The sequence below is a fragment of the Hibiscus syriacus genome, unplaced genomic scaffold (assembly GCF_006381635.1).
Source record: "Hibiscus syriacus cultivar Baekdansim isolate YM2019G1 unplaced genomic scaffold, ASM638163v2 tig00110833_pilon, whole genome shotgun sequence".
NCBI classification, from domain to species: Eukaryota; Viridiplantae; Streptophyta; class Magnoliopsida; order Malvales; family Malvaceae; genus Hibiscus; species Hibiscus syriacus.
Window position 1 is genome coordinate 84,396 of NW_024062884.1, and position 25,218 is coordinate 109,613.

The following is a 25,218-nucleotide window of genomic DNA, read 5'->3' on the forward strand; positions in this document are numbered from 1 at the left end:
TATCCGCTAATTGGTGCAAAGTATCAACAAATTCTAGAACTACATCTTCCTTAGTGACATGGTCTCTAATAAAGTGATGTCTTATTTCAATGTGCTTAGTTCTAGAGTATTGGATGGGATTTTTAGTGAGACAAATAGCACTAGTATTGTCACACTTGATAGGAATGGTACCTACTTCAATTCCATAATCAAAAAGTTGTTGTTTCATCCATAAAACTTGTGCACAATAACTACCAGCTGAAATGTATTCGGCTTCAGTGGTAGATAATGCAACACAATTTTGTTTCTTTGAAAACCAAGAAATCAGTATATTTCCAAGGAATTGGCAAGTACCGGAGGTGCTTTTCCTATCTAATTTGCATCATCCATAATCCGCATCAGAAAAGGCATGCAAGCTAAAGCTAGAGTCTCTAGGATACCAAAGTCCTAAACTATGAGTGTCTTTAAGATATCTAAAGATTCTCTTAACAGCTAGTAAATGTGATTCCTTAGGACATGATTGAAATCTAGCACATAAGCAAATACTAAACATAATGTCCGGTCTACTTGCAGTTAGATAAAGCAAAGAGCCAATCATTGACCTATATAATTTAACATCTACACATTTACCTTCTTCATCTAAGTCAAGCTTTGTTGAAGAGCTCATTGGAGTGTCGTGAGGATTGTCATTTTCCAGTCCAAACTTTTTGAGCATATCTTTGACGTACTTAGCTTGATTGATGAAGATGCCATCTTTTCTTTGCTTGATTTAGAGTCCCAAGAAAAATGAGAGCTCCCCCATCATGCTCATCTCAAACTCACTTTGCATTAGCTTAGAAAATTCTTGGCAAAGAACATCATTAGTAGAACCAAATATTATATCATCAACATAAATTTGAACTACTAATAAATCTTTACCTTTATGCTTTAAAAACAATGCAGTGTCAACCTTCACTTTTGAAAAACCTTTTTCAATTAAAAAGTTTGACAATCTTTCATACCAAGCTCTAGGAGCTTGTTTTAAACCATAAAGCGCTTTTGTCAATCTAAGAACATGATTCGGGAATTTTGAATCTTCAAAACCTGGAGGTTGTTCCACATACAATTATTCCTTTATAAAACCATTTAAAATGCACTTTTAACATCCATTTGATATAATTTAAATTCATGAAAACATGCAAATGCTAATAACATTCTAATTACTTCCATCCTAGCTACAGGAGCGTATGTTTCATCATAGTCTATGCCCTCTTCTTGAGTATACCCTTGAGCAACAAGTCTAGCCTTATTTCTTACTATATTACCACTCTCATCAAGCTTATTCCTAAATACCCATCTAGTACCTACAATAGATTTATTACTAGGCCTTATTTCCAATGTTCATTTTTTAATGCTTCTTTAATATTCTTAGGCTCTATGCATGAAATAAATGCAACATAATTACAAATATTTCTAAGAAAAGATCGAGTTGTTACCCCTTTGGATGGATCACCTATAATCTCACCATCCTTGACATATTTGTACTCTCTTTGATAAGATACTTCCCTTTCTTCAATGGTTGGATTCTCAAGAGGATCATGAGTTACCTCATCTTATGTTTCTTCCTTTGATAATGGTTCTTCAACGTCATGTCTAACTTCATTTGTATTTATAATACCTACATCATCATTCACACAAGAATCCTTCCTCAAAAGGGGATTATCATCAAAAACAACATGTATAGACTCTTCTACAACTAAAGTTTTTTTATTAAATACTCGATAAGCTTTAGAATTTAAGGAATAACCCAGAAAAATTCCTTCATCACTTTTAGCATCAAATTTGCCAAGGTTTTCTTTATCGTTGTTTAAAACAAAACATTTACATCCAAAATGATGAAAATAGCTAATGTTAGGCTTTTTATTTTTGAAAATTTCATATGGAGTTTTCTTTAAAATAGGCCTAATCATTACTCGATTTACAATATAACAAGCGGTATTTGTTGCTTCCGCCCAAAAATATTTTGGTAAATTATTTTCATAAAGCATGGTTCTAGCCATTTCTTCTAAAGTTCGATTTTTTCTCTCAACAACTCCATTTTGTTGAGGGGTTCTAGGTGCTGAAAATTGTGACTAATACCATTAGAATTACAAAACTCAGTAAATCCAAGATTTTCAAATTCAGTGTCATGATCACTCCTAACACTAGTTATAGAGTAACCTTTATCATTTTGGATTACTTTTGAAAATGTGATGAATTTTTCTAATGCTTCATCTTTAGTACTTAAGAATAGAACCCAAGTATATCTAGAATAGTCATCTACCAAGACAAATGCATATTGTTTTCCACCCAAGCTAGTAGTCCTAGTTGGCCCAAAAAATCTATATAGATCAATTGTAATACTCTACTAGTTGATATGTCATTAATGGATTTAAAAGAAACTCGCTTTTGTTTTCCTTTAGCACAAGCATCACAGATTTTATCATTATCAAATTTAAGCTTAGGCAACCCTCGAACTAAATCACCTTGAGTTAGCCGTTGCAAAACACTCATACTAGCATGTCCTAGTCTCCTATGCCATAACCAACTGTCATGTTCATTCTTAGTAACTAGGCACAAATTAGTCATATCAATAGAATCTAAATGCACCATGTATATGTTTCCTATTCTATGACCAACAAGCATAATTCGATTAGATGCAATGTCAATGACTTTACAACCATTAATATCAAACATGACATTGAATCCCTTATCACAAAATTGACTAATACTCAATAGATTATGCTTTAATCCATTCACATATAAAACATTCTTAATTTGTATGGAAGAGGTATTACCAATAGTACCAATACCTTCAATGTGACCTTTTGAATCATCACCAAAAGTCACTTCTCCTCCATTTTTTGGCGTTAAGCTCAATGAACCGGTTTTTATCTCCGGTCATGTGTCTTGAGCATCCAATATCAAGGTACCGCGAATTTGGATTTGTTTCCCGTGCCTTGTAGCAATGCTCCTTTTCCTACAAACATAGATTAATTTCTAATTTTTGGTACCCAAATTCTTTTGGGTCCATATTCATTAGTTTCCAAAATCCTAGTCCCCTTAGGTATCCATTTGTGTAGGATATCCTTATCTTTAGTAGTAATGAGCTCTTTAGGAACCCATATACTTCTAATGATTTTTCCATTAGAGGTTCTTTGAGGACCTCTATGATTGTAGTTTTTAAAACTTTTTCTAACAAAGTTGAATTTTGAATTTTCTCCATTTTCAAAACGTTTTGTTCCAACTTCATCAAAAGAAGTTTTAAGATCATCAATTTTCTTTTGATAAAACTTCTTTTGATGATCATCATTGACCTTTGAAAGTAAATTTTGCAAATCCAAAATTTTCTTTTCAAACTCTTCTAGTTTGATTTGCAAATTTTTTATTTTACTTTCAAGATCGTTATTGGTTTTGGATATGAGTTTATTTTCATTTTTCAATTTTGAAACATCATTTTTATATTTTAAAAATAATTTCTCATAATCCGAAGCCAACCCATTATATTCCTCTAATAACTCATCATAGGATAAATCATCAAAATCAGATGAGTTACAGGTTACCTTAGAATCTTCCCCGAATGCCATCGAGCACAAGTTTGCTACCTCTTGTTCCTCTTCATCGGAACCTTCTTCATCGCTCCATGTAGCCACATGAGCCTTGTGCTTATTCTTTGATTGACCCTTTTTTTTTCAATTGTGGGTAATCATATTTGACATGCCCTGACTTTTTGCATTCATAATGTTCGCGTATTGTGATTACTATAAATTATACGCAAATAATGTGCAAGTATACACAATCGCTCAAGTAATATAATGATGAGTGAGTATCGTCTCCACAGGGATTGGGTGAAATTACAAAAGTCTAACCAAAATAATGCACTATACTATCTAAGTATAGTTAGTCTTGATATATACAAATGTCACGGCAATGTAAATGTGTATGCTGGTGGATATGTAGTGATGGTCTGATGGTGTAGCAAATAGAAATGCAATGGCAATGATGGATGTTTGTTGTTGAGTATGGTGAAATGTCAAGGAAATGAAAAATGGTAAAAACAGTAAAAAAAGATAAAATGAAAAGAAAATAATCCTCACGTGACAAGCTTCCAAGAGAATGAATGGTAGGGATTGATCTACGGATGCTAAACTTATTTCTCAAGTATATTTAAGCTAACTGGTCTTTACTTACTCGATAGGGCTTTCCTAAAGTGTTCTAAAGAACCTAACAGAATAGGATGCCAATGCATCTGCTCTCACTCAACGATGTTGGCCAGCCTACCCTATTGATAAAGACACCCTTTTTAGTCGTTGAAATCCTATCCTAGCATCTTCCGAGATCTAAGGGATTAAGTTATAATATTCCTAGGCCGGTTCAAAGTCCCTTGAAAATACTATAACTCATTGCTTATGAGGATCTTATCTTGCATTTCTTCCGAATACTTACAAGTATTTTTAGTCTAGGATTCTTCCGAATACCTAACCTTCATCTAAGAAATGGACATTTCCATGCCTCTTACAAGCCTAGATGGTGAAGCATTCATAAGCAAAGCAAATAATGAACCAAAATAAACTTAAATATACCATTAAAAATAAAGTTCAAACAACCATTAAATCAAACACCACCAAATAAGTTAGTTCATGGTGGGGTTCAAAATATCCAAACACAAAGTCATGAAAATATTTGTTCCAACAACCCATAAATAAATATAAAATAGCAAAAAAAAGGGAAGTTGAGAAGAAGCCTTTGACGCGCCACCGGAGGTCTCCTCTCGGCCACCGTGAACCACATAGCTCGCTAGCTCCTTTCGGCTCCTAGCTCGCCACTCCTTGGAGCTTTATCAATGGAGGAATATCCCAAGGAAGAAGAAAGGAAAAGAGAAAATAAAAATATGATTTTTGCTACCGTATGTGTCCTCCTCTCCTCTTTTTTTTCTTCCCCATGAGGTGTCATATATAATAAAAAATATCTAGGGGTAATGATGAGGTTGTTGGGTGCAAAATACCCCTCATACCCCTTGAACCACATGTTGGGTGTGAACCTTATCCTCCAAGTGGCAGTGGTCCTTTGGCAGCTCTGGCAGGCGGTTACAGCAGTTCTTCACGTGTAGAGGCAGCTGTCCAGTGCCAGCTATCCTTATGCAGAAATATTTTTTTGTCTTTTTCTGCTTTAGCAACGTGTGATATTGCGGCATTACTTCCCAAAGAATCCTTTTTTCTTGTTATTCCCTGCACACCACAAACAAACTGCACCTTTCCCTCAAACAACACCATTAAGAAATAAAATAGCACAACCACCACAAATGCACTATATGCAACTACATGATCCTAAAATGCCTAAGATGAGCTTTTAAACAAACAATAACTTAAGTGAAAAAGGCCTTAAAAGTAACCTTTTTAGGAAGTTAACACATAACAAATGATTGGGTCATTCTCTTTTGGTTCATTTTTGAGGCCTTTATTTCGTTTGAATTTTCTTCCTCGGTAAAGTCTCATCATTTTTCTGAATCGTTTGGCAAACAATTTCATTTCCTCGTAATCGTCATCTTCATCCGAATCACTCTCATTTTTTGTGGATTTGAGAGAAACTGCAATGTTTTTCTTCTTCTCCTTCTCCTTTGGTGTCTCTTCAATCTTATCAAGGTCCACCTCATCTTCAAGCATCGTTTCATGAGTGAGGAGTGAACCGATTAGCTCTTCAAGAGTTAAGGACGTTAGATCCTTAGACTCGATGATTGCCGTCTTCTTTGATTGCCACGATTTTGGGAGGAAGTAGACTAACTTCCTCACAAGCTTTTCATTTGAAATGATCTCTCCATATGATTTGAGACCATTGACAATCGTTGAGAATCTATCCGTCATAGCTTTGATATCTTCATTTGGTTTCATCCTGAAATTTTCATAGATATGCGTTAGAATACTAATTTTAGATTTATTTACCTCATCGGTACCTTCATGAGTGACTTGAAGTTTGTCACATATTTCTTTGGCGGTTTTACAAGATGAAACTCTTCCGTATTCATCTGGTCCAAGAGCAAAAAATATGATATGGATGGCTTTGGAGTTGAGCTGGAACATTTTTGTCTCTCATTCACTCCATAATCTTGGATGAGTGAGAGGCTTGAAGTATCCTTCTTCTACAACATTCCATGCTCCCATGTCACTTGCTTGAATGAAGTAAATCATCCTATTTTTCCAATAGGCATAATTAGCCCTATTAAAGAAAGGAGGCTTGTTGACGGGCATCGAATCGAGACCAGAGTCGAAGTTTGAAGTAGAGGCCATTGATGACTTTGATTATCGATGTAACTCTTCCCGAATCTACTCAAGAGGCAATTAAACCTTCAAATAAGTTAGGCTTTGATACCAATTGTTGAGTTAATCGATTGACGAATATGGCCAAAAGGGGGTGAATTGGCAATTAAAATTTTGGTGGAAGCTTTTGCAGAAAATTGAAAGAAATTTGCACAGCGATTTAGAGTGGTTCGACTTTCTCAACCAAAGTCTACGTCCACTACCTTAGCTATCCACACTAAGGATTTTCCACAAATTCACTAATTTGTCTTTCTTTTGAGGACAAAGAGTAACCTTACAAACCCTCAAGAATTATACCCCAAATTCTTGAGAACACTCTCTCCCAAAGAGAACAATACAAATTTGCAAACTTACAAGGAAATCCTCACAAGGTAGATTGTTTGCACAATTCTAGAACAAAGAAAATAATACTAAAAAATGAATATAATTGAGCACAATAAGTGTTCTTGAAAGCAAAATGAATATTGAATGAAAAATAGGTTTGAAATGCTTAAACTTGAGGTTTGATGCTTTCTCTTTTATTCTCTCTTGATTCTAGTTGCTTGATGTTTCTTATTATTGATCAATGGCTTCTAAGCTTGCTTAAATACACCTTGAATCACTTCTGAACGTTGGGGATCATTAATGAAGATAATATAGCCGTTTTAGTGTGAAATCAATTAATAAAACAGCTTGGAGCATGGGGGAATCGGTTCCCTAAGTGTAAAATTCAAATATTTCGACCGTTGAACAGTGGGGGGAATCGGTACCCCCTGGGGGGAATCGGTTCCCTCCGAGCATACTGGAATTCTCGGAGCCAAACCATTCAGGGGGAATCGGTACCCCCTTGGGGGGGAATCGGTTCCCTCTGAGCAATATGGATTTTTGGCTTTGAAATGGTTCGAAATATTTTGTAAAATCGTTTTGAAATTATTTTAAGATTAAAACTTAATTTTATACTTGAGTAAGGATTAAAAATGACATTTGAAAGATTTGGAGTAATATTTTGATATTCGAATAATTATATCGAATATACTTAGAAAATCTTTTTGGAAAATCTTAAAATTCATTTAACTTATTTGTTATATCGAAATATCAAAATGTTTTCAACAGAGGTCAATCACGTTCGAATGCGATGAAGCATTCTCTACGATCTTTCGTATCACGCAAATTTCGTTGGTCAACAAAGCATTAGAGATGGAAACCTGGTATTGTATCGTCAATAACACCGCCATTAAAGAAGCTCTAATTTTATCGGCTCGAGGCAATGACGTCGTGTTGGTGGTGGTGGTGAATTTTTTATGAGTTTTAATGGTAAATTCTATTCATTTTTCATGATCTTCATTACTTCTTTTTTTATACCTTCTCTCACAACTAAGAACTCACCTAGTTTGACTTCAAATAATTACAACTAATAATTAGAAATAAGAAGGTTATTGCAATGGAGAACAGATGTCTGAAGAAGAATATGAAGAAGATGAGCAATATTGGGGGTTAGGGAGAAAAATATTAAAAATGGTTAAATTGAAATGTTATCCTTAAACTAATTTAAATTTACAAAATACCTACATTCAATATTTTGTCCAAATTTTAGAGGTTAAAATAAAAATTAAACCATTTTATTAACAAGTTATGCCATCAAACTAACGACATTCAACGACCAAGTGACTAAAAATTAGTAAAACGATAAAGTAAGTGACCAAAACTTAATCCACGTAAGTGGAAATGATGTAATTTTAATTCTATATATATTTTTAGTGCCACGTCAGCAAATCGTTAAAAGTTTAACAGTCGTTAACCTTCATTGACCACATCTTAGTTAAAACGAAATCAAAGTGATCAAATATTATATTTTTTGAATTCAGTGAGAAAAATTTTATAACATTCAAACGAAAGTGACCATTTTTTGTAGTTTAGCTAAAAAATGAGTAATAAAAAATAGTTCAAATTTTAAAGGATATATTACATAAATGATCACCGTAGTTCAAATAATTTTTTTCTTTTCTCTATTGATATTTCAAAGGTAATGATTTGGTCATTGACATTATCTATTTATAACAAATTAATCACTCGACCATTAAAGATCATTATTGTGACAACAAAATATTGATTTGACATATTATATTGACTGACTTGACACTATCTGATCATGTTAGACAATTATTTTTTATTATTCTATTATTTAAAAGAGACCTTGATAACCTCGTAAAAAGATTGTATTTTGTGTCTTCTTACTTATGTTATTGTTTGTTTTAAAGCCCATGTCATATCATTATTGCATTTGGTGGTAAAGTCTTGTTGTAGCACGAATTTATTGAAAACTAGTGTGGCTGAAGGAAAGGTCTTGTTTTTGTGGTGTTGTGCATGCAATGGAAGATTAAGGATAAAACATGGTTGTTGAGACGCATGTTGGAGAAATTGTTGTTGTAGCATTATGGAGATTAAAAGCTGAAAGATTTTTCGCAGTGAAAGATGGACAACAGACTTTGGAGCAGAAAAAGATAAAATAACAAAAATATATTTACTTAACTGTTTGGCCACACGTGATTCACCTCTCTTGCTGCAAATTTAGGACCACACGTGAATAGGGGTATAAGTTGAGCACTTTTTGTATACTTAAGCCTAATTACAATTTATAATATTTATACTTTATTTTTATTGTACTTTATTTTCTATAGTATGCAATTTACCACTTAATTTTGAATCATACTATATTATATGATATGTGTGCTCACATTTACATATTTAAATTCAACAATCTCTCACCCAGGAAACATATGTTTCTCGATAAATATATAATTTTTTTATTTTAAAATTTTCTATCATATAATAAATATTTTATTTATTAATAAATATTTACACTTAATTAGAGGTTGTCTTTGTCATATATTAAATTGAAGTAATAAAAGTGTGTTCATAATAAATCAGTATTTTGAAATGACAACTAAATTACAATCACTAGCGCTTCAGTTTTTAGAAGGATTCAAGTTGGTGTGTACCAAAAATTAAAAAAAAAACATGAATGTGGAATGAAGTTTCTGGATTTTCATTATCTTTAATCAGTGTTTATAAGCACGAATTAAGATGAACTTTATATATATAAAGAAGAAACATTTGTTGAAAGTTATGTGCTACTATTAACTTTTTAAAAAGTTAAATATTCTGACAGCAGAAACTACGGGAATATGTCACCCTAAACAAATATGCATGGTGATAGCACAAACTTTAGGAAATTTTACCCAAATAATACCTAACAACGAAATATTACCTGTCAGGTATCCTTTCTTTAAATATTATCGATCTAATACTTTTTGTGAAAAACGCAGATCATGAGGCGTACCTTCACAGGGTTTTGTTCGAACTGACACCACGGTAGAAAAGCACGGATCATGAAGCATGTTTTCGCTTATTCACTTTGAACTATTGCGCAGTCAATTATTATCTGAGTCTTAACTCTCTCGGTTATTCACACATCTTCTCCCCTATAAATACCCTCGAATGCAAACATCAAATTACACTAAAATTACTTCTACATTCTTCCTTCTATCAAAGTACTCCTCGCACAAAGAATGTCAATCACCATCTGCCACACCAAAAATAACATCATCATCTACTGGAAGTCTCAAATGTAAGGAAACATCTTCCACCGTAATAGTGTACTCTCCCACACGGAAGATGAAATATATGTGTTTCTGGTCTCCACCTCTCAATCAGTGCAGAAATAAGGTTTGATTCAAGGTTATTGTGTCCTTCATATTTCGCTATGTAATTGAATCTAACCTCAGCTAAATAGGGATAAAAATGACTCGATATCTCTAATTTAGTGTTACGAATAAATAGATCTAATATAAAATCATTCACCTAATTAAATAAATAATAAAATATAAACTAATACTAAAAAATAAATGAATAAAACATTCACAATAAATAAAATAACATAATTTAAAATTATTATTGTATCAGTAAAATAACAAAATATGTGATTTTCATCTAAACACAGCAACCCGCCTGCCATTTTATAACTACAAAAAGTAATAAAAATTAGTACAATAAAATATAATAAAATAATAAACTATTAAATTATTATTATATAATAAAAAATATAACTTCTAAAAATGATAATTATACTTACTTAAAATTTGATATAACAATATATAGAAAAAAGAAATATAATGTTTTTTTGTGGTATGAGTATTGGATGAGAGGTATATATAGGGGGACAAGGGATTGTGCGGTATTTAAGGCAGGACGGTTGGAATTTAAAGCAAATGTGCGCTTTACCTCTATAGCGCCAGCTCGGATAGAACCCGCGAAGGCATAGATTATGATCCGCGCTTTTTTATCGTGACACCAGTTCGGACAAAACCCTGCGAAGGAACGCCTCATGATATGCGATTTGTCAGAAAGGGTACTAGATCGGTAATATTTGGAGAAAGAGTGCCTGACGGGTAATATATAAATGTTAAGGTGATTTTTGGGTAAATTGCCCAAACTAATATCAAAATAAGTGTCAAAATTATACATTTTTTGAATACGTGCTTAAATTATTTTTTGACTCATTCAGGTGCCTAATGTTATAAGCGTTACCATTTTAGGTGTTAAGGCAAATAACATTGTTAATTTCTCCTGTTAAGTGACACGTGTCACTATCTGATATTTTGAAATTTATTTTTTTAAAAATACTAAAATTATTATTATATTGATTAAAAAAACTCTAATTTCTCTTAACCCGTCGTCACTGTCTTTCCGATCATGACCACCACCGCCGACGTAGTCCATGTCATCCTCCTAGTCATACGTCGTCGATTGGCTGTTAGAATCACGTGAGATCATGATTTTCATCATAGGGTTCGTAGTGTATGAAACATCGATCGGCCGTCAATCAGTCACGATTTCATAGGAGTTTTGGTCGCTGGGGGATAAGGAGGTGGGGTGAAGCTTCGTCGACAGCAAAAGGCGGCGACCAACGTGGGTTAGGGATTGAAATGAAGATTTTCAATGTGTTTATTTCAATTTTTGTGTTTTCTTTTTGAAAAATATATATTTTAATTTTTCAATTTTAAATAAAATTTGTAAAATTATCAGATTATGACACGTGTCATTTAAGAAAAAATTAACATTGTTGACGGCCCAGGTACCGAAAATGATAACGTTTATAACGTCAAGTACTGAAATTAGTCAAAAAATAGTTTATACACCTATTAAAAAAAAGTATAATTTGTACATTTGTTTTGGTATTAAGCCTTAATATAAATAGGATTCTTCTTGGCTTTGCAGAAAAAGGTTTTGCGAAATTCAGTATTTCACCACCTAAGCACTAACAGAAGATGCCAGTGGAACTTAAAGCTTGGTATAAAGGAGGAGAATAAAAATGCAAAAGCATCATCTTTGTTCCAAAGGTCATATACCCTTAAGCTTTCAGCTTTATTTATTTTTTATTCTTTTTTCATATATGTTTTTGCTTTCTGCCAAAGAGAAAACGAAAAGAAGAATAAAAATCCAGAGCATTTAAACGATTGATATCTAAAGAGAAAAGGAAAAGAAACGTTCTTTGGAAGACAAGAATCCATTGTTTTTTTATACAACTACACAATTCAATCCAGGAGAGACGATTATGAACAAGTCGAGTTAGAAAAACAAGTGGCTTTCGTCTTGTACGCCGACCAAAATTTCTTTTCAAGTGGTGAGTTTGAAAGCCTGTAGCCAATGAGTTCAACGGCTGCTGCTAGCCAGAAAGAAGAGTACAAATTGAAGGACACGAAGCCGCAGCTAGGGGAACGGTGGCCCCATGGCGGAATCCGTGGAGGAGGCGGTTGGATTAGCAGTGAAAGAGCAACAAGCACGTATGACCTTGTTGAACAAATGTTTTACCTCTACGTCAGGGTTGTTAAGGCCAAAGATCTGCCTCCAAATCCGGTTACCGGAACCATCGATCCCTACGTCGAAGTGAAGCTGGGGAATTATAAAGGGAAAACGCAGCATTTCGAGAAGAAACCGAACCCGGAATGGCACCAAGTGTTTGCATTCTCCAAGGACAAGATTCAGTCCTCAGTCCTAGAGGTGTTCGTTAGAGACAGAGAGATGGTAGGCAGGGATGATTACATTGGAAGGGTGATCTTCGACATGAATGAAGTGCCTACAAGGGTTCCACCCGACAGCCCTTTAGCGCCACAATGGTATCGGTTAGAAGACCGCAGAGGCGAGAGCAAGGTGAGAGGCGAGGTTATGCTTGCAGTCTGGATGGGAACACAAGCTGATGAAGCATTTCCCGAAGCCTGGCATACAGACGCTAGCTCTGTTCAAGGAGAGGGCGTTTTCAGTATCCGATCGAAGGTTTACGTCTCCCCGAAGCTATGGTACCTTAGGGTAAACGTTATCGAAGCTCAGGATCTTGAGCCGCATGATAAAAGCCAATTGCCACAGGCTTTCGTTAAGGCTCAAGTTGGAAATCAAATACTCAAAACCAAGTTGTGTCCAGAGAAGACTACAAATCCCATGTGGAACGAAGATTTGGTTTTCGTAGCAGCCGAGCCTTTCGAGGAAAAACTGTACCTAACAGTTGAAAATAAGGTGTCTGCTGCAAAAGATGAAGTTATAGGGAGATTAATCTTGCCCCTTAACATCTTCGAGAGACGGTTGGATCATCGGGCGGTTCATTCGAAATGGTTCAATCTCGAAAAGTTTGGTTTCGGTGCACTGGAGGGAGACAAGAGGCATGAACTCAAATTTTCAACTAGGATTCACCTTAGAGTCTGTCTTGAAGGAGGTTACCATGTGCTGGATGAATCAACCATGTACATAAGTGACCAAAGGCCAACTGCTAGGCAGCTTTGGAAGAACCCGATCGGAATCCTGGAAGTCGGCATCTTAAGTGCTCAAGGTCTTCAACCGATGAAGACCAAAGATGGTAAAGGAACCACCGATGCTTACTGTGTGGCGAAATACGGGCAGAAATGGGTGAGGACTCGAACTATAATCGAAAGCTTCAATCCTAAATGGAATGAGCAATATACTTGGGAGGTCTACGATCCTTGCACGGTGATCACATTGGGAGTTTTCGACAACTGCCACTTGGGTGGAAGTGAAAAACCAGCTTCAGGCGGTGGAGGTAAAAACGATTCTCGAATCGGGAAGGTAAGAATTCGATTATCGACACTCGAAACAGATAAGATTTATACGCACTCGTACCCTCTTCTCGTTCTACAACCATCCGGATTGAAGAAAATGGGGGAACTTCAGCTAGCAGTTCGATTCACATGCCTCTCTCTTGCCCATATGATCTACCTCTATTGGCAGCCCTTGCTGCCAAAAATGCATTACTTGCATCCATTCACTGTGAACCAGTTAGACAGCCTAAGATATCAGGCAATGAACATTGTTGCGGTGAGGCTCGGTCGAGCTGAACCGCCACTGCGGAAAGAGGTCGTGGAGTACATGTTGGACGTCGATTCCCACATGTGGAGCATGAGAAGAAGCAAAGCTAATTTCTTCAGGATTGTGTCACTGTTTTCTGGTTTGATTGCTATGAGCAAGTGGCTCGGTGAGGTTTGCTACTGGAAGAACCCTGTCACCACAATTCTAGTTCATGTTCTGTTCTTCATATTGATATGCTACCCTGAATTAATCCTCCCCACCATGTTCTTGTACATGTTCCTCATCGGGATTTGGAATTACAGATACCGGCCGAGGCATCCTCCCCACATGGATACCAAGCTTTCATGGGCCGAAGTAGCTAACCCCGACGAACTCAACGAAGAGTTCGATACTTTCCCCACATCGAAACCTCAGGATGTCGTGAGGATGAGATATGACAGGCTTAGAAGCGTGGCAGGGAGAATTCAGACAGTGGTGGGAGACATGGCGACTCAGGGTGAGAGATTTTTGGCTCTACTGAGCTGGAGAGACCCCAGGGCAACCAGCCTATTCGTTGTATTTTGCCTAGTTGCAGCAGTGACATTGTATGTGACACCATTTAAGATAATAGCTCTGGTTGCAGGCTTGTTCTGGCTCCGGCATCCCAGATTCCGGAGCAAACTACCGTCGGTACCGAGCAATTTCTTCCGGAGATTGCCGTCTCGAGCTGATAGCATGCTCTGAAAAATAGTTGACATCACCTCCACTGATATACTTTTTTATTCTCTTTCGAGTTTCTTTCGTTGTGCTTCTAATAAAATTTAAATCAAGTGATATGTTGTACTGGATCTCTTTCTCATAGATTTCGTCTCCTTGATCATTTTATTTACAAATCGTGTAATGAACATAAAACACTCACATACATATATATATATATATATATATATATATATAATTATGTAAACGAATGTTGGCACAAATAGTTGGGATTTAAGAATTTGAGTTTATAAGCCTAACTTCGAATCACACTATAGTCACTCTTGGTGGACAATCTATAAATTCTTATATAAATCCCAATTGCATCTTAGGTATGCCTTGGTCAGGCAAAACTTTCGAGATAATGTTCTGAAAGAAATTAATTCACGAGCTAATGCACTCTCAAGATTAATTGCTCAAATAGAGTGAAATCCACAGTATTTGCCGTAGGTCGCCATGCCTTCCGGGCGACCTTGTAGGTCGTCATGCACTCCGGGTGACCTACCCTTGCTCAAACAGAGAGAATGAACGTGTTGCATGGCACATGCATGTTCCAACACATAGGTCGCCATGCCCTCCGGGCGACCTTTTAGGTCGCCATGCACTCCGGGCGACCTACCCTCGCTCGGCTGCCCTCGAATTCCCTCGCATAGCTCGCTCGGCTGCCCTCGCATAGCTCGTTCGGATTGTCTCGGTCGGATGGCCTCGGATGCCTAGCGTGTTGGGACGTGCATGGCACATGCAATCTCTTGTAGCTCACCGGAAAGACATGGCGACCTAGTAGGTCGCCCGGAAGGCATGGCGACCTACGGCCAACACTGTGAATTTCACCTTATTTGAGCAATTAATCTTGGGAGTGCTTTATCTCGTGAATTAATTTTTTCCAGAACATTATCTCGAAAGTTTTGCCACCTTGGTCACTTTCTCAGGGACGGAGCCAGGATTTCAACTTGAGGGGGAAAGTATACTTTTTCTAAAATTGGGGGACAAATTTAGAATTATCCCATAAATATTTAAATTTTATATATATAAATTAAAGGTAAAAAAAACAAATTTTTGGCTGAATGAGGAGGGCCACAGCCCCTCCTAAGCCCTTAGTGTCTTCGTCACTGTTCATCTTAGATTTGGAAAGTCACTCTTAATCTAAATTTTTTTGTATCAATATATTATATATAGACAGAGAAAGTTACGTTCTGCTTACGCAATATAAAATTCTTTAATTTTACATAAATTTAATATCATTGAATGAGTAAATATCATTATATATATATATTCTCTTTTATTTTTAGTTTTTTCTATCTATTTTATTCTTCTTTTTTACATAAATCAATATTATATTCTTATTATTTTGATTTATTCTGTTTGTTTACTCGTCTATTTCCTAAGAGAAAGATGTGGAAATTGAAGGTTGGAATAAAGGAGGAGAATAAAAATGCAAGCATCTTTGTAGCAAAGGTTCATATACCCTTAACCTTTCAGCTTTGCTTTTGCTTTTATTTTTTCTCTTATATACACATTTTCTTTAAGGATAAACTATATATTTATATCATCGCTCAATTTTTTTTATGTTTGGTCGTTAAAATATAAATATTTTTTAAATTTAAATATTTTTATTTTAATAATATTGTTTTTAGATAATTAACGATATTATAACATGATAAACGATATCATCATATCATATGTTTTAATTACACTTCTTAAAATAATATGAAAATATTGGAGTGGCATCAAGATATCTTTTCGAAGCTGCAGTCCAAACCCAAGATTAAAGTCACGAAAGCTTAAAGGCACTTGTTTGGAGCCTTGTATTAAAATGTTAAAAAGGTTATATTTGTCTACCCAAGTGGAATTAAAGATGCTTTTTCTTAACATTAAAGCAGCAAATGGTTAAAAGGGCTTCTTTGACAGTTAACAGAAACCTGAAGCCCCAAGTGCAGAGAATAAAGAGAAATTTAGGAAAGGAAACTTTCTTGTGAAGATTGTAAGAATCCATTCTTATAATAATAAAAACAAGTGTTGGCGGCTAGAAATGAATATAAATGTGTTTTTTTCTAAAATTGAAAATTGATTACTCGTGATAGGGATGGTAATTTAACCAGAATTCGATGGGTTTCGATCTGATATGGTCGGGTTTTGGTTGAGTCAGGTCGGATTTTATAAGAGGTGAGGTCGGATCGGCTCGGGTAGAAGGTAAAAAAATTCGACCCGACCCGACCTGAGGGTAATAATGTAATTTCATTTTAAAATTATTATTTTTTCAATTAAATCATTAATTTATACCAGCTCGGGTCAGGTCAGATTTATACTCTAAAAAATTGGTTCAGGTCCGAGTCGAGTAGGAATGGCAAACGAGTACAGTTTCGTGGATTCCGCACCGCATCCGCTCCAATTGGAGCAGGGATGGGTATAATTTTAGCGGGTAGTGGGCGGGTGTGGATTTATAAAGTGGTACCCGTCGTGGGTGGTGGACGGGTAATGGGTTTGAGACATTACCCGCCCCGCATCCGCCCGCCCCGCATCCGCCCGCCCCACATCCGCCCGCCCAGCTAAATATCTATTAAATTTTGGATCATTATGAATTTAGGTATAATTTTATAGACTAATTTATAATTTTAATATTGTATAATATATAACATATAATTTAACCAAATATTAAGGATATTTAGTCTTTAATCTGGTCTTTAATTAGGGAAATATTCGACTCTTTGATTAAACTCATAATCCCACTAACCACGCCACTTTCCATGTTCTTTAGCCTATGCTGCCCATCCAAACACAAATTAGCCGTACTATATGCATTAATATCAAAAGCAATAGTTTTCATGTTCTTTAGCCCCTCAACACCCATATTAGGCGCACTATGAGCATTAACATCGAAAGCAACTCAACAATCCAGCTCTGCGACTACATGCTCCCTACAATCTGTCTCCATAACATTCGTAGAGTCACTCCTCTGACAAATTGAAGCATGCGTTGCTACCCCATCACGAACTGTCTGGGAACCAACTCCAACATCCCATTAGTTTGCTGTCAGGCGGGTCTAGATGGGTATGTCGCTAGTGGGTAGTGGGTGTGGGGATGAATTTGAAAATGTACCCGCGTGGGTGGGTGTGGATTTGAAAATTTGTACCCATCATGGGTGGTGGGCGGGTGGTGGATTGAAAAATATTATGTGGGTATGGAGATGGAGGAGGGGGTATCCGTACCCGACCCGCCCGTTTGCCATCCCTAGAGTCGAGTGGAGGATAAAAAAATTTAGGTCAGGTCGAGTCGGGTCGGATATAAGATATAAAATCTTCGACTCGAGTCGAATTCAAGTAGAGGATATCTATTTTGAAGTCAGGTCAAATTAACCAAAAACCCGACATGTTGCCATCCGTAACTCATTAGTCATTCCAAAATAATAATGCTTGTACAAGCATTACCAACGTTGAAAGCCAAGATTAAACCAATCCGAGTAACAAAAATCCTCGGCCTTTTTCCCAATTGCCCCAAATCTCCTTCCTTATCCTATGTTTGAAACCCTAATCGCCAATTAAGACAACAAATGATTAGTAGGCCCAACTTATAAGTAGAGGCCCACTTTTAAAATTTTAGTGGCCTGAAACTAACATAAAAACTAGGCCCTACGAGCAAATATCGAAAAAAATAAATAATTTTTTTGTAAATTGTTTTCTTTATTACGTTTAATAAAATATATAATAAATATATCAAATTTTAAATAAAAACATCAATAAATTTTATTAAACATACAAATACTCTCACAAAATAAGCATGACTAAAACAAAAATAAAATAATAGTTGGATGACTAAATACATAATTTATCTTTTTTTCATTATACATGGACTTTACAATTTTAGGCCTGGGTAGGAGGGGACTAAGATTAAATTAAAGTATAGTGGACCAAATACGATAATTCAACCAAGAATAAAGAAGGCATAATACCAAAAATGGCTCCCAATGTTCATCGAACGATATTTTGACCCCTTTTTTTAGCATTTTGACCTCTAATGTTTCACTTTGGGACAAAAAACTCCCTCTATAGATGAAAAGCAATTAGTTAACACAAGATTAACGCTCCAAAATAGGAGCATTTTTTAACGTAAAATGAAACGTTGAAGGCTAGAGTGCCCACAAAAAAAGAATAATAGACAAAGTGATTATTTTGTCAAATGCTAGAGGCCTTTACCCTAAAATAAAACGTTGAGAGTCAAAATGCGTTAAAAGTAGAAATAAAGGATAAAATAAATATTTTGATAAACGTTGGGAGCTAATTTTGATATTATGCCAATAAATAAATATTAGAATAGTTAGCCATGTCTATATGGGCTTTGAGGGCTGGTATATTATTTTTCAATCATTTTCATAGAATTAACCAATAAGCCCAATAAAACCAACCCAACTATTTATTTGATTTTTTTTCCGACTATTGACATCTAATATATTGATAAACTAATCCAGATTCGATATTATAGAGACTCGTTACAGGGAAGACTCTCAATCTAATTTTTTTTATTCTTAAACCCCAAAATTCAATCTCATAATCTTACTTAAAAGATTTAATATCTCATTTAATTAGATCAATCGGTTATTATTTATTCAATTGACTTCTAGAGGTGTGAACATTGGGTTCTGAGTTGTCTTTCCCTTGTGGGGTTGTTTTTTCAGTCACCTTTTGACTTGGGAGGCAAAAGTTTGCATGTTTAGATAAAAGGAAGGAAAAAAAGCATGATTTTTATCTACTTAACTGAAAATGTAGATTCCTTCAACAAAGAATGACCCTTGTTAATGGCAGAAATAATCATTGCTTCAGCCTCCTCAAATGTCTAACATCTTTCAAGAAGTCGGGATGTATTGACATAACTTTTGGACTCCAACATACTCACATGTATCAGAATCAAATTCACCATCACTCGATGATATTCACGTAACATGCATCTACCTATAGTCATGATTACCCTACGTTTAACATCAACTATAAGAGTCGATATAAAATCTTTTGACCAAAACTATGAGGAAGGTTGTGATCTAGATGAAACCACCTCACCTTCATTTGCTTCTCTACTTCCTCGTCATGGAGACATAAAACATTAACATTGATCAATAATAGATCCTTCACCCAAATCAGAAAGGATGAATTAGCATTATTGTTAACAATCGTAACTCATTTGGTCCTATCAATAGTTCTCAACGTGACAAATACAATGAGTAGCATATTCTTACAATATTTGCAGCACATATACACTCTAAATGTTCAAATTGAAAGCATATATGAATTATGTTATTTCTATTTTCTGGTAAATAGAACAGGAGAACGGACAGACTTGAAATGTTTTATGGAAGAAAATGTTGTTATTCGAATACTTGAAGCATGCCACTCGGAAGAAAGGCAACAATTTAAGAATGCTTTTGTTTCATCTAAACCAACCAGCAAATTACAAAGGCATGTGTGGTTACATAGCAAGTGCAGCAGAATTAACGACATTAAACCAAAGATAACAACATATGGATCTCGAATTCAGTACAACCTTAGTAAGGTCCTGGCAATAGAATGCGCATGGTTTGCCCTGGTTTTACCCGACCCACCTCTCCGGCTGCCGTTCGGTGCCATGTAGAACCTTAACAGTCCATTGTCAAAGTTAGTTGCTGAATATCTTGAACTCTTGTTCCTTTCCCATACAAACTCGTCTGTTTTCTTCTTGCTATGTCCATTTGACTCGACATCACAGCTCTTCCTAGCATTGCTAAACGATCCTGCACTGAAACCGCTCGAATTCCTCCAGCTTACGCTGCTGTTGCTCCTTAACACCTTTGGATTGAACCCTCCTCTCACATCTCCATTCCTCTCCCCTCTAAACTCAGGCCAAGATTCCGAATACGACCTCTCCACACCATTACATCTACTATACCTATCTTCATCCTCATCTTTGTTAACACTCCTCCTGTGAATGAACCCCCAAATGTTCCAAGCTTTACACCACCTCCGCGACTTCTTTGCCAACTCTTTTTGTTCCACATTACCAATCGCAGATGCATTGTCTCTTAAACCAATCTCGAACGTGTCTGAATAATCATCTCTCAGAGAATTTGAGTTCAAATCCCTATCTGGCACAACGAGTTTAGGTCCATGGAAGTAATCAGCAGTTGCAGGTGAAACCTTTGTGTTCGAAATAGGCTTCATTTCATCCATCTCTGCTACTACAGCAGCAGCAGCCTTCCTACAAGAACTGGACCTATCAAGACTCTTTCTTCTCCGAGAATCAGAATAATAGTCCCTCGTCTGAGCCGACCCACCGGGGAGCGTTTCGTCCTGATTGATGGAATTCATAGCAGTGGGATCATCCTCAACGGGAATCTGAGTATCGGACCTGATAACATGAGGAACAGGAGCATCTTCCACAAGGGAAACCATTGTGGGCATCCTTGGAAACATTCTCCCAGGCATATATCCATCCCAGGAAGCTCTGGGTTCATCGAAAGAATACCTCGGATCATCAAATGACATCCTAGCTGCATCAAGGGAAAACCTTGGATCCGTGTCACATGACCGTCTCCCGAACCCGTAATCGGCGATTTCCGACTGGGTTTCTCTGTATTGTCTTCCTAAGGGCTTCTCAACTGGTAATCTCGCTGACCCACATCCAGTTCTACTCTTTTTAAGCTTCTGTTTCTGCCTCCAATTTTGTAATTTCTTGCTGAAAACTGAAGCGGCTGACCAGAAACTCCCAGCAATCTCTTTGAAATCTCGGCCGGAAGTTTTCTTCGTTTGTGAATCAAGATCTATATGGTCCTTCATGGGCTTCAGCTCCTCTTCTTGACACAGTTCCTCTTCGTACTCTTCCACGATTTCTTCAACTTTCTCTTCTATTAAATTCGCAGTAAGAGCAGTCACATTGGGTGGTGGTTTTTCTTCTATGATCTCAATGTCCTCATCTTCGCGATCGGTTTCACTCTTACTCTGGTCTTCTTCTTCTTTGATTTCAAAAACAGGGTCTTGAACAACACTCGAATAAGAAGCCGAATTTCGAGGTTCCGCTTCAGCAACCCCGGAAGGCCTTCCGTTTGCGGTTGCTTCTTGATGAAAGAGTGACCAAAGCGTGTTTCGAACCCTAACGTCGCAAGATTTCCTCTGAGGCTCGAAAACCCCGGAGAAGCCCTCGTTTTTCGAAGCCGAGAACGACTTCGTCCGCCGGAGCTCGGGGAAAAACCCGGGTCGCGTACCACCTCCTCCGGAAGGCTTGAAGATGGCTTTAAGTGCAGCGGTGGCGGCGACGGGAGGTTTCCGAGAAGAAGCGGCAGCAGAAGATGAAGGCTCGAGAACAGCGAGACGTTCACATAGGCATGAGGGACAAAAGCCAGTGAAGTGCTCTTGAGGGTGGCGGTCACAGGAGGTGGAAAGACGGTGGGGATGAGGCGGTTGTGGAGGCGGTGGTAGCCCGGAAAGTGGTGGCTCCACGTTGGGATTCATAACCGGTAGTAGTATGAGAGGAGCAGTCTGGTCATATTAGTAAGCTTCAGTGAAAGAAAAACAATACAAAAAAATGCGAGTAAAATTAGTTTCGATTCTGCCTCTCAAAAACTGCTTTGCTCCAACAGACAGTGAGAAGAAAGAAAGATAAAAACAGAATGATGAAGCAACGGCACAAAAAAAAAAAAAGGAAAATCGCACAAATACTTTAATTACACCATAAATAAATATATACTAAAAATATCAAATTTCTAATAAATACATAAAATCATTATTTAATGTTTTTATTAGGAAATAAAATAAATTCAAAATCAAGTTTTTGGAAAACTGTTATTTTGACACATTAGCAGCGGGAGAAAAAAATCAAATCTGGTGATAAAATTTAAAAAAAAAAGTTATTTTTATTTTAATATAAAATTTATTAAGAAATTAAAAAAATAATCCGATCTCCCATGTGGTTCCGCTAGGCCTGTAAACGAACTGAACGTACACGAACATAAACGAACAAAAATTGTTTTGTTCATGTTCGTTCATTAAGGAATATAACTTGTTCATGTTCGTTCATTTAAATGATAAACGAACATAATAAACGAACATAATAAACGAACATAAACGAACAACACAAACACAAAAAACAAACTTATTCGAACACAACAAATGAATGTAAAAAAAGTAAACAACAAGAATAACAACTTAAAATTCATTAATATAACCTGTAACTTTAGAGTTAATTTGTTCAAATACAACAAATACATACATAAATCATAAATAAACTATATAAACATAATAAAGTCTTAAAATTAATTTGTTCAACAAAACAATCTTCTTGAAATCCAAACAACTTCAATAATCTTCGTAACATATTCAACTTGTCATCTGTTCGAACATAAACGAACATATAATTGAACGTTCACGAACGTAAATGAACGAACGAGCCCTTTGTTCGTGTTCGTTCATTTAATTAAACGAATGTAAAATCTTGTTCATGTTCGTTCATTTAATAAATAAACGAACATAAACGAACTTCCGCCGCACGGTTCATGAACGGCTCGCTAAACGTTTAGTTTATTTACATGCCTAGGCTCCGCCCATGCACACCAATGTAGTATAATTTTATATGGTATTATTTACTCATAATAGGGTTTATTACCATTTTTTAAAGTTATTTATGAATTCGTCTCTTAAACATTAAATAAAACCAGAAAAATATAATCACTATATAATTTTATTTAGAGTGACACATGATTAAAGGCAATTACAATCACTTTATAAATTGTTTTTTATACAATAACATCAATTAATATTAATGGTAAATTATGCGTTTAGTATTTAAACTATCAATTTTGGTACGTTTTAGTATATAAACTTTTATTTTTTTTAAAAAAAAAGATTACTTAACGTTTAGTTTTTGTTTGATTTTAGTATCTCGTCATTAAAAACTTAGCGGACGAGCTGACGTGATATAGCTCTGGTGGTTGGACGATCGATACGAAGGGTGAACTGCTAGAGAATGACGAGTTAACCAACATAGTCCAATTTCAGGCCTGTCGGACGGTGAACTATAAATACTAAAACTAATAATTTAAATATTAAACGCGTAGTTTACTTTAATATTAATTTGGATAGCTAGGGCTTTGGTTTTCAAAGATTCATGTGGGAAAAGAAAAAGCAAAAGCAAAAGCAAAAGCAAACCCACGCCATCACTAGAGCTAGAGATCTTTTCCATCACATTTAGCTTTCTTTGCTTCTCTCTCTCTCTCTCTCTCTAAAAAAATAAAAAAAATTATTAATTTAAATTGTCCTGTCGCCCAAATAAGTCGAAATATAGTAATATGGTTTTCACATTTGGATTTATTTATTTGTTTATGATATGCAGCTTCAGAGTTTGTCTAACCCAACATCTTACCTATCAATATCATACTGTGCTCACCACCTCCCCTTTTACCTTTTATTTTTGGTTCTGCCTTCGATTATTTACTATTCTAGTGTTACATTATCTAAGATGACGTGGCTTTTTTATCTTTCTTTTTATTTTTTAGAATATGTTTTTTTTCTTTTATTTTAAAAAAAATAATGAAATGGTAGATTTGCATATTACATACCAATACTGCATCTGCATGCATGCGCTGCTCGACTGTTCGTTTTGCATAAAAATGGAAACCTGCTTCTCCTTTTTCTTTCATTAACAAAACATGTATTTATTTTCCTTCACTGGACTAAAATGTTTAAAGCCATCACTATTTTTTATTAAATGCTTTTCTCTTTATTGAGAAATTGTATTGAAATTCTTTAATAGCTTTTTTTACTAAAAAAAAATCTTTCATAGTTTTTTTTTTGGGATTAATATGGGTAATTAGAAGATAATATATTTTTAAATATAACTCTCAATAATTTTACATTGAATGCACACACCCCCTAACATTCCTGATTCTTAATCCCAAAACCTTATGGAACAACAACAATTCATTTATCACTAAAGTCATTTAATTCATGATTCTTTCATAGTAGATGTGAAATTGTATCTTTCCTATTCTATTACAAATTGTGAAAGATTTTTGTTCATCAAATGGTTTTTTGTGGTAAAAGACAATGTTATTATTATTAAAAGTTATGAATTTAAATAGTTACATCCAAATAAATATTATCCTATAATCATTCTATCTATTAAAAATAATAGTGAGAGATTTATAAAATTTAAAAAATTGAGAGATGTTTTAGGCAATTTTACCCAAAAAATCACTCTAATAGTTAAATATTACATGGCAGACACTATTACCGATCTAGCCCCCTTTGTGATAAAGCGTTGATCATGAGGCGCGCCTTCGCATGTTTTTGTCCGAGCTGGCACCACGGTGGAAAAGTACGGATCATAATACGCGTCTTTGCTAGGAATTAGACATGTGGCGGAATGCGTGACTCATAATCTGCACCTTGCATTTAAATTCTAACCATCCCGCCTTAAATACAACCCAACTTCACGTCCTCCTCCCCATATAAATATCCCCTCATCCAACACTCATACCACACAAAAACACTTTATTTCTTCTTTCTATATATCGTTCTATCAAGTTTTAAGTAAGTATAGTTATCATTTTTAGAAGCTAATTTTTTATTATATTATAATCATTTAATAATTTATTATTTTATTATATTTTATTGTATTAATTTTTATTACTTTTTGCAGTTATAAAATGGTAGGCGGGTTGCTGCGTTTAGATGAAAATCATATATCGAGTCATTTTGCTGACACGATAATAATTTTAAATTCTGTTATTTTATTTAATGTGAATGTTTTATTCATTTATTTTTTTAGTATTAGTTTAAATTTTAATTTGTATATTATTTATTTA

The 25,218-nt window shown here is 35.5% G+C and overlaps 2 protein-coding genes across 3 annotated transcripts; one reads left to right on the forward strand and one right to left on the reverse strand.

Annotated features, from left to right (window-relative positions):
• The first annotated feature begins 11,807 nt into the window (after positions 1 to 11,807).
• Positions 11,808 to 14,504, forward strand: LOC120143173 (FT-interacting protein 1). Of its 2 annotated transcripts, XM_039157565.1 has the most exons (2): positions 11,808 to 14,160; positions 14,287 to 14,504. In XM_039157565.1, exons 1-2 carry the CDS (start codon positions 11,997 to 11,999, stop codon positions 14,385 to 14,387), a joined length of 2,265 nt encoding a protein of 754 aa, XP_039013496.1. In that variant the 5' UTR covers positions 11,808 to 11,996; the 3' UTR covers positions 14,388 to 14,504. The 2 variants fall into 2 exon arrangements, with proteins under 2 accessions (XP_039013496.1, XP_039013495.1); XM_039157564.1 differs by having other exon boundaries at positions 11,810 to 14,504.
• A 5,238-nt stretch (positions 14,505 to 19,742) lies between these two features.
• LOC120142981 (protein OCTOPUS-like) lies at positions 19,743 to 21,980 on the reverse strand. The gene has a single exon (XM_039157413.1). The coding sequence runs from the start codon at positions 21,866 to 21,868 to the stop codon at positions 19,919 to 19,921; it is 1,950 nt and encodes a 649-aa protein (XP_039013344.1). The 5' UTR covers positions 21,869 to 21,980; the 3' UTR covers positions 19,743 to 19,918.
• Between the last annotated feature and the right edge of the window lie 3,238 nt (positions 21,981 to 25,218).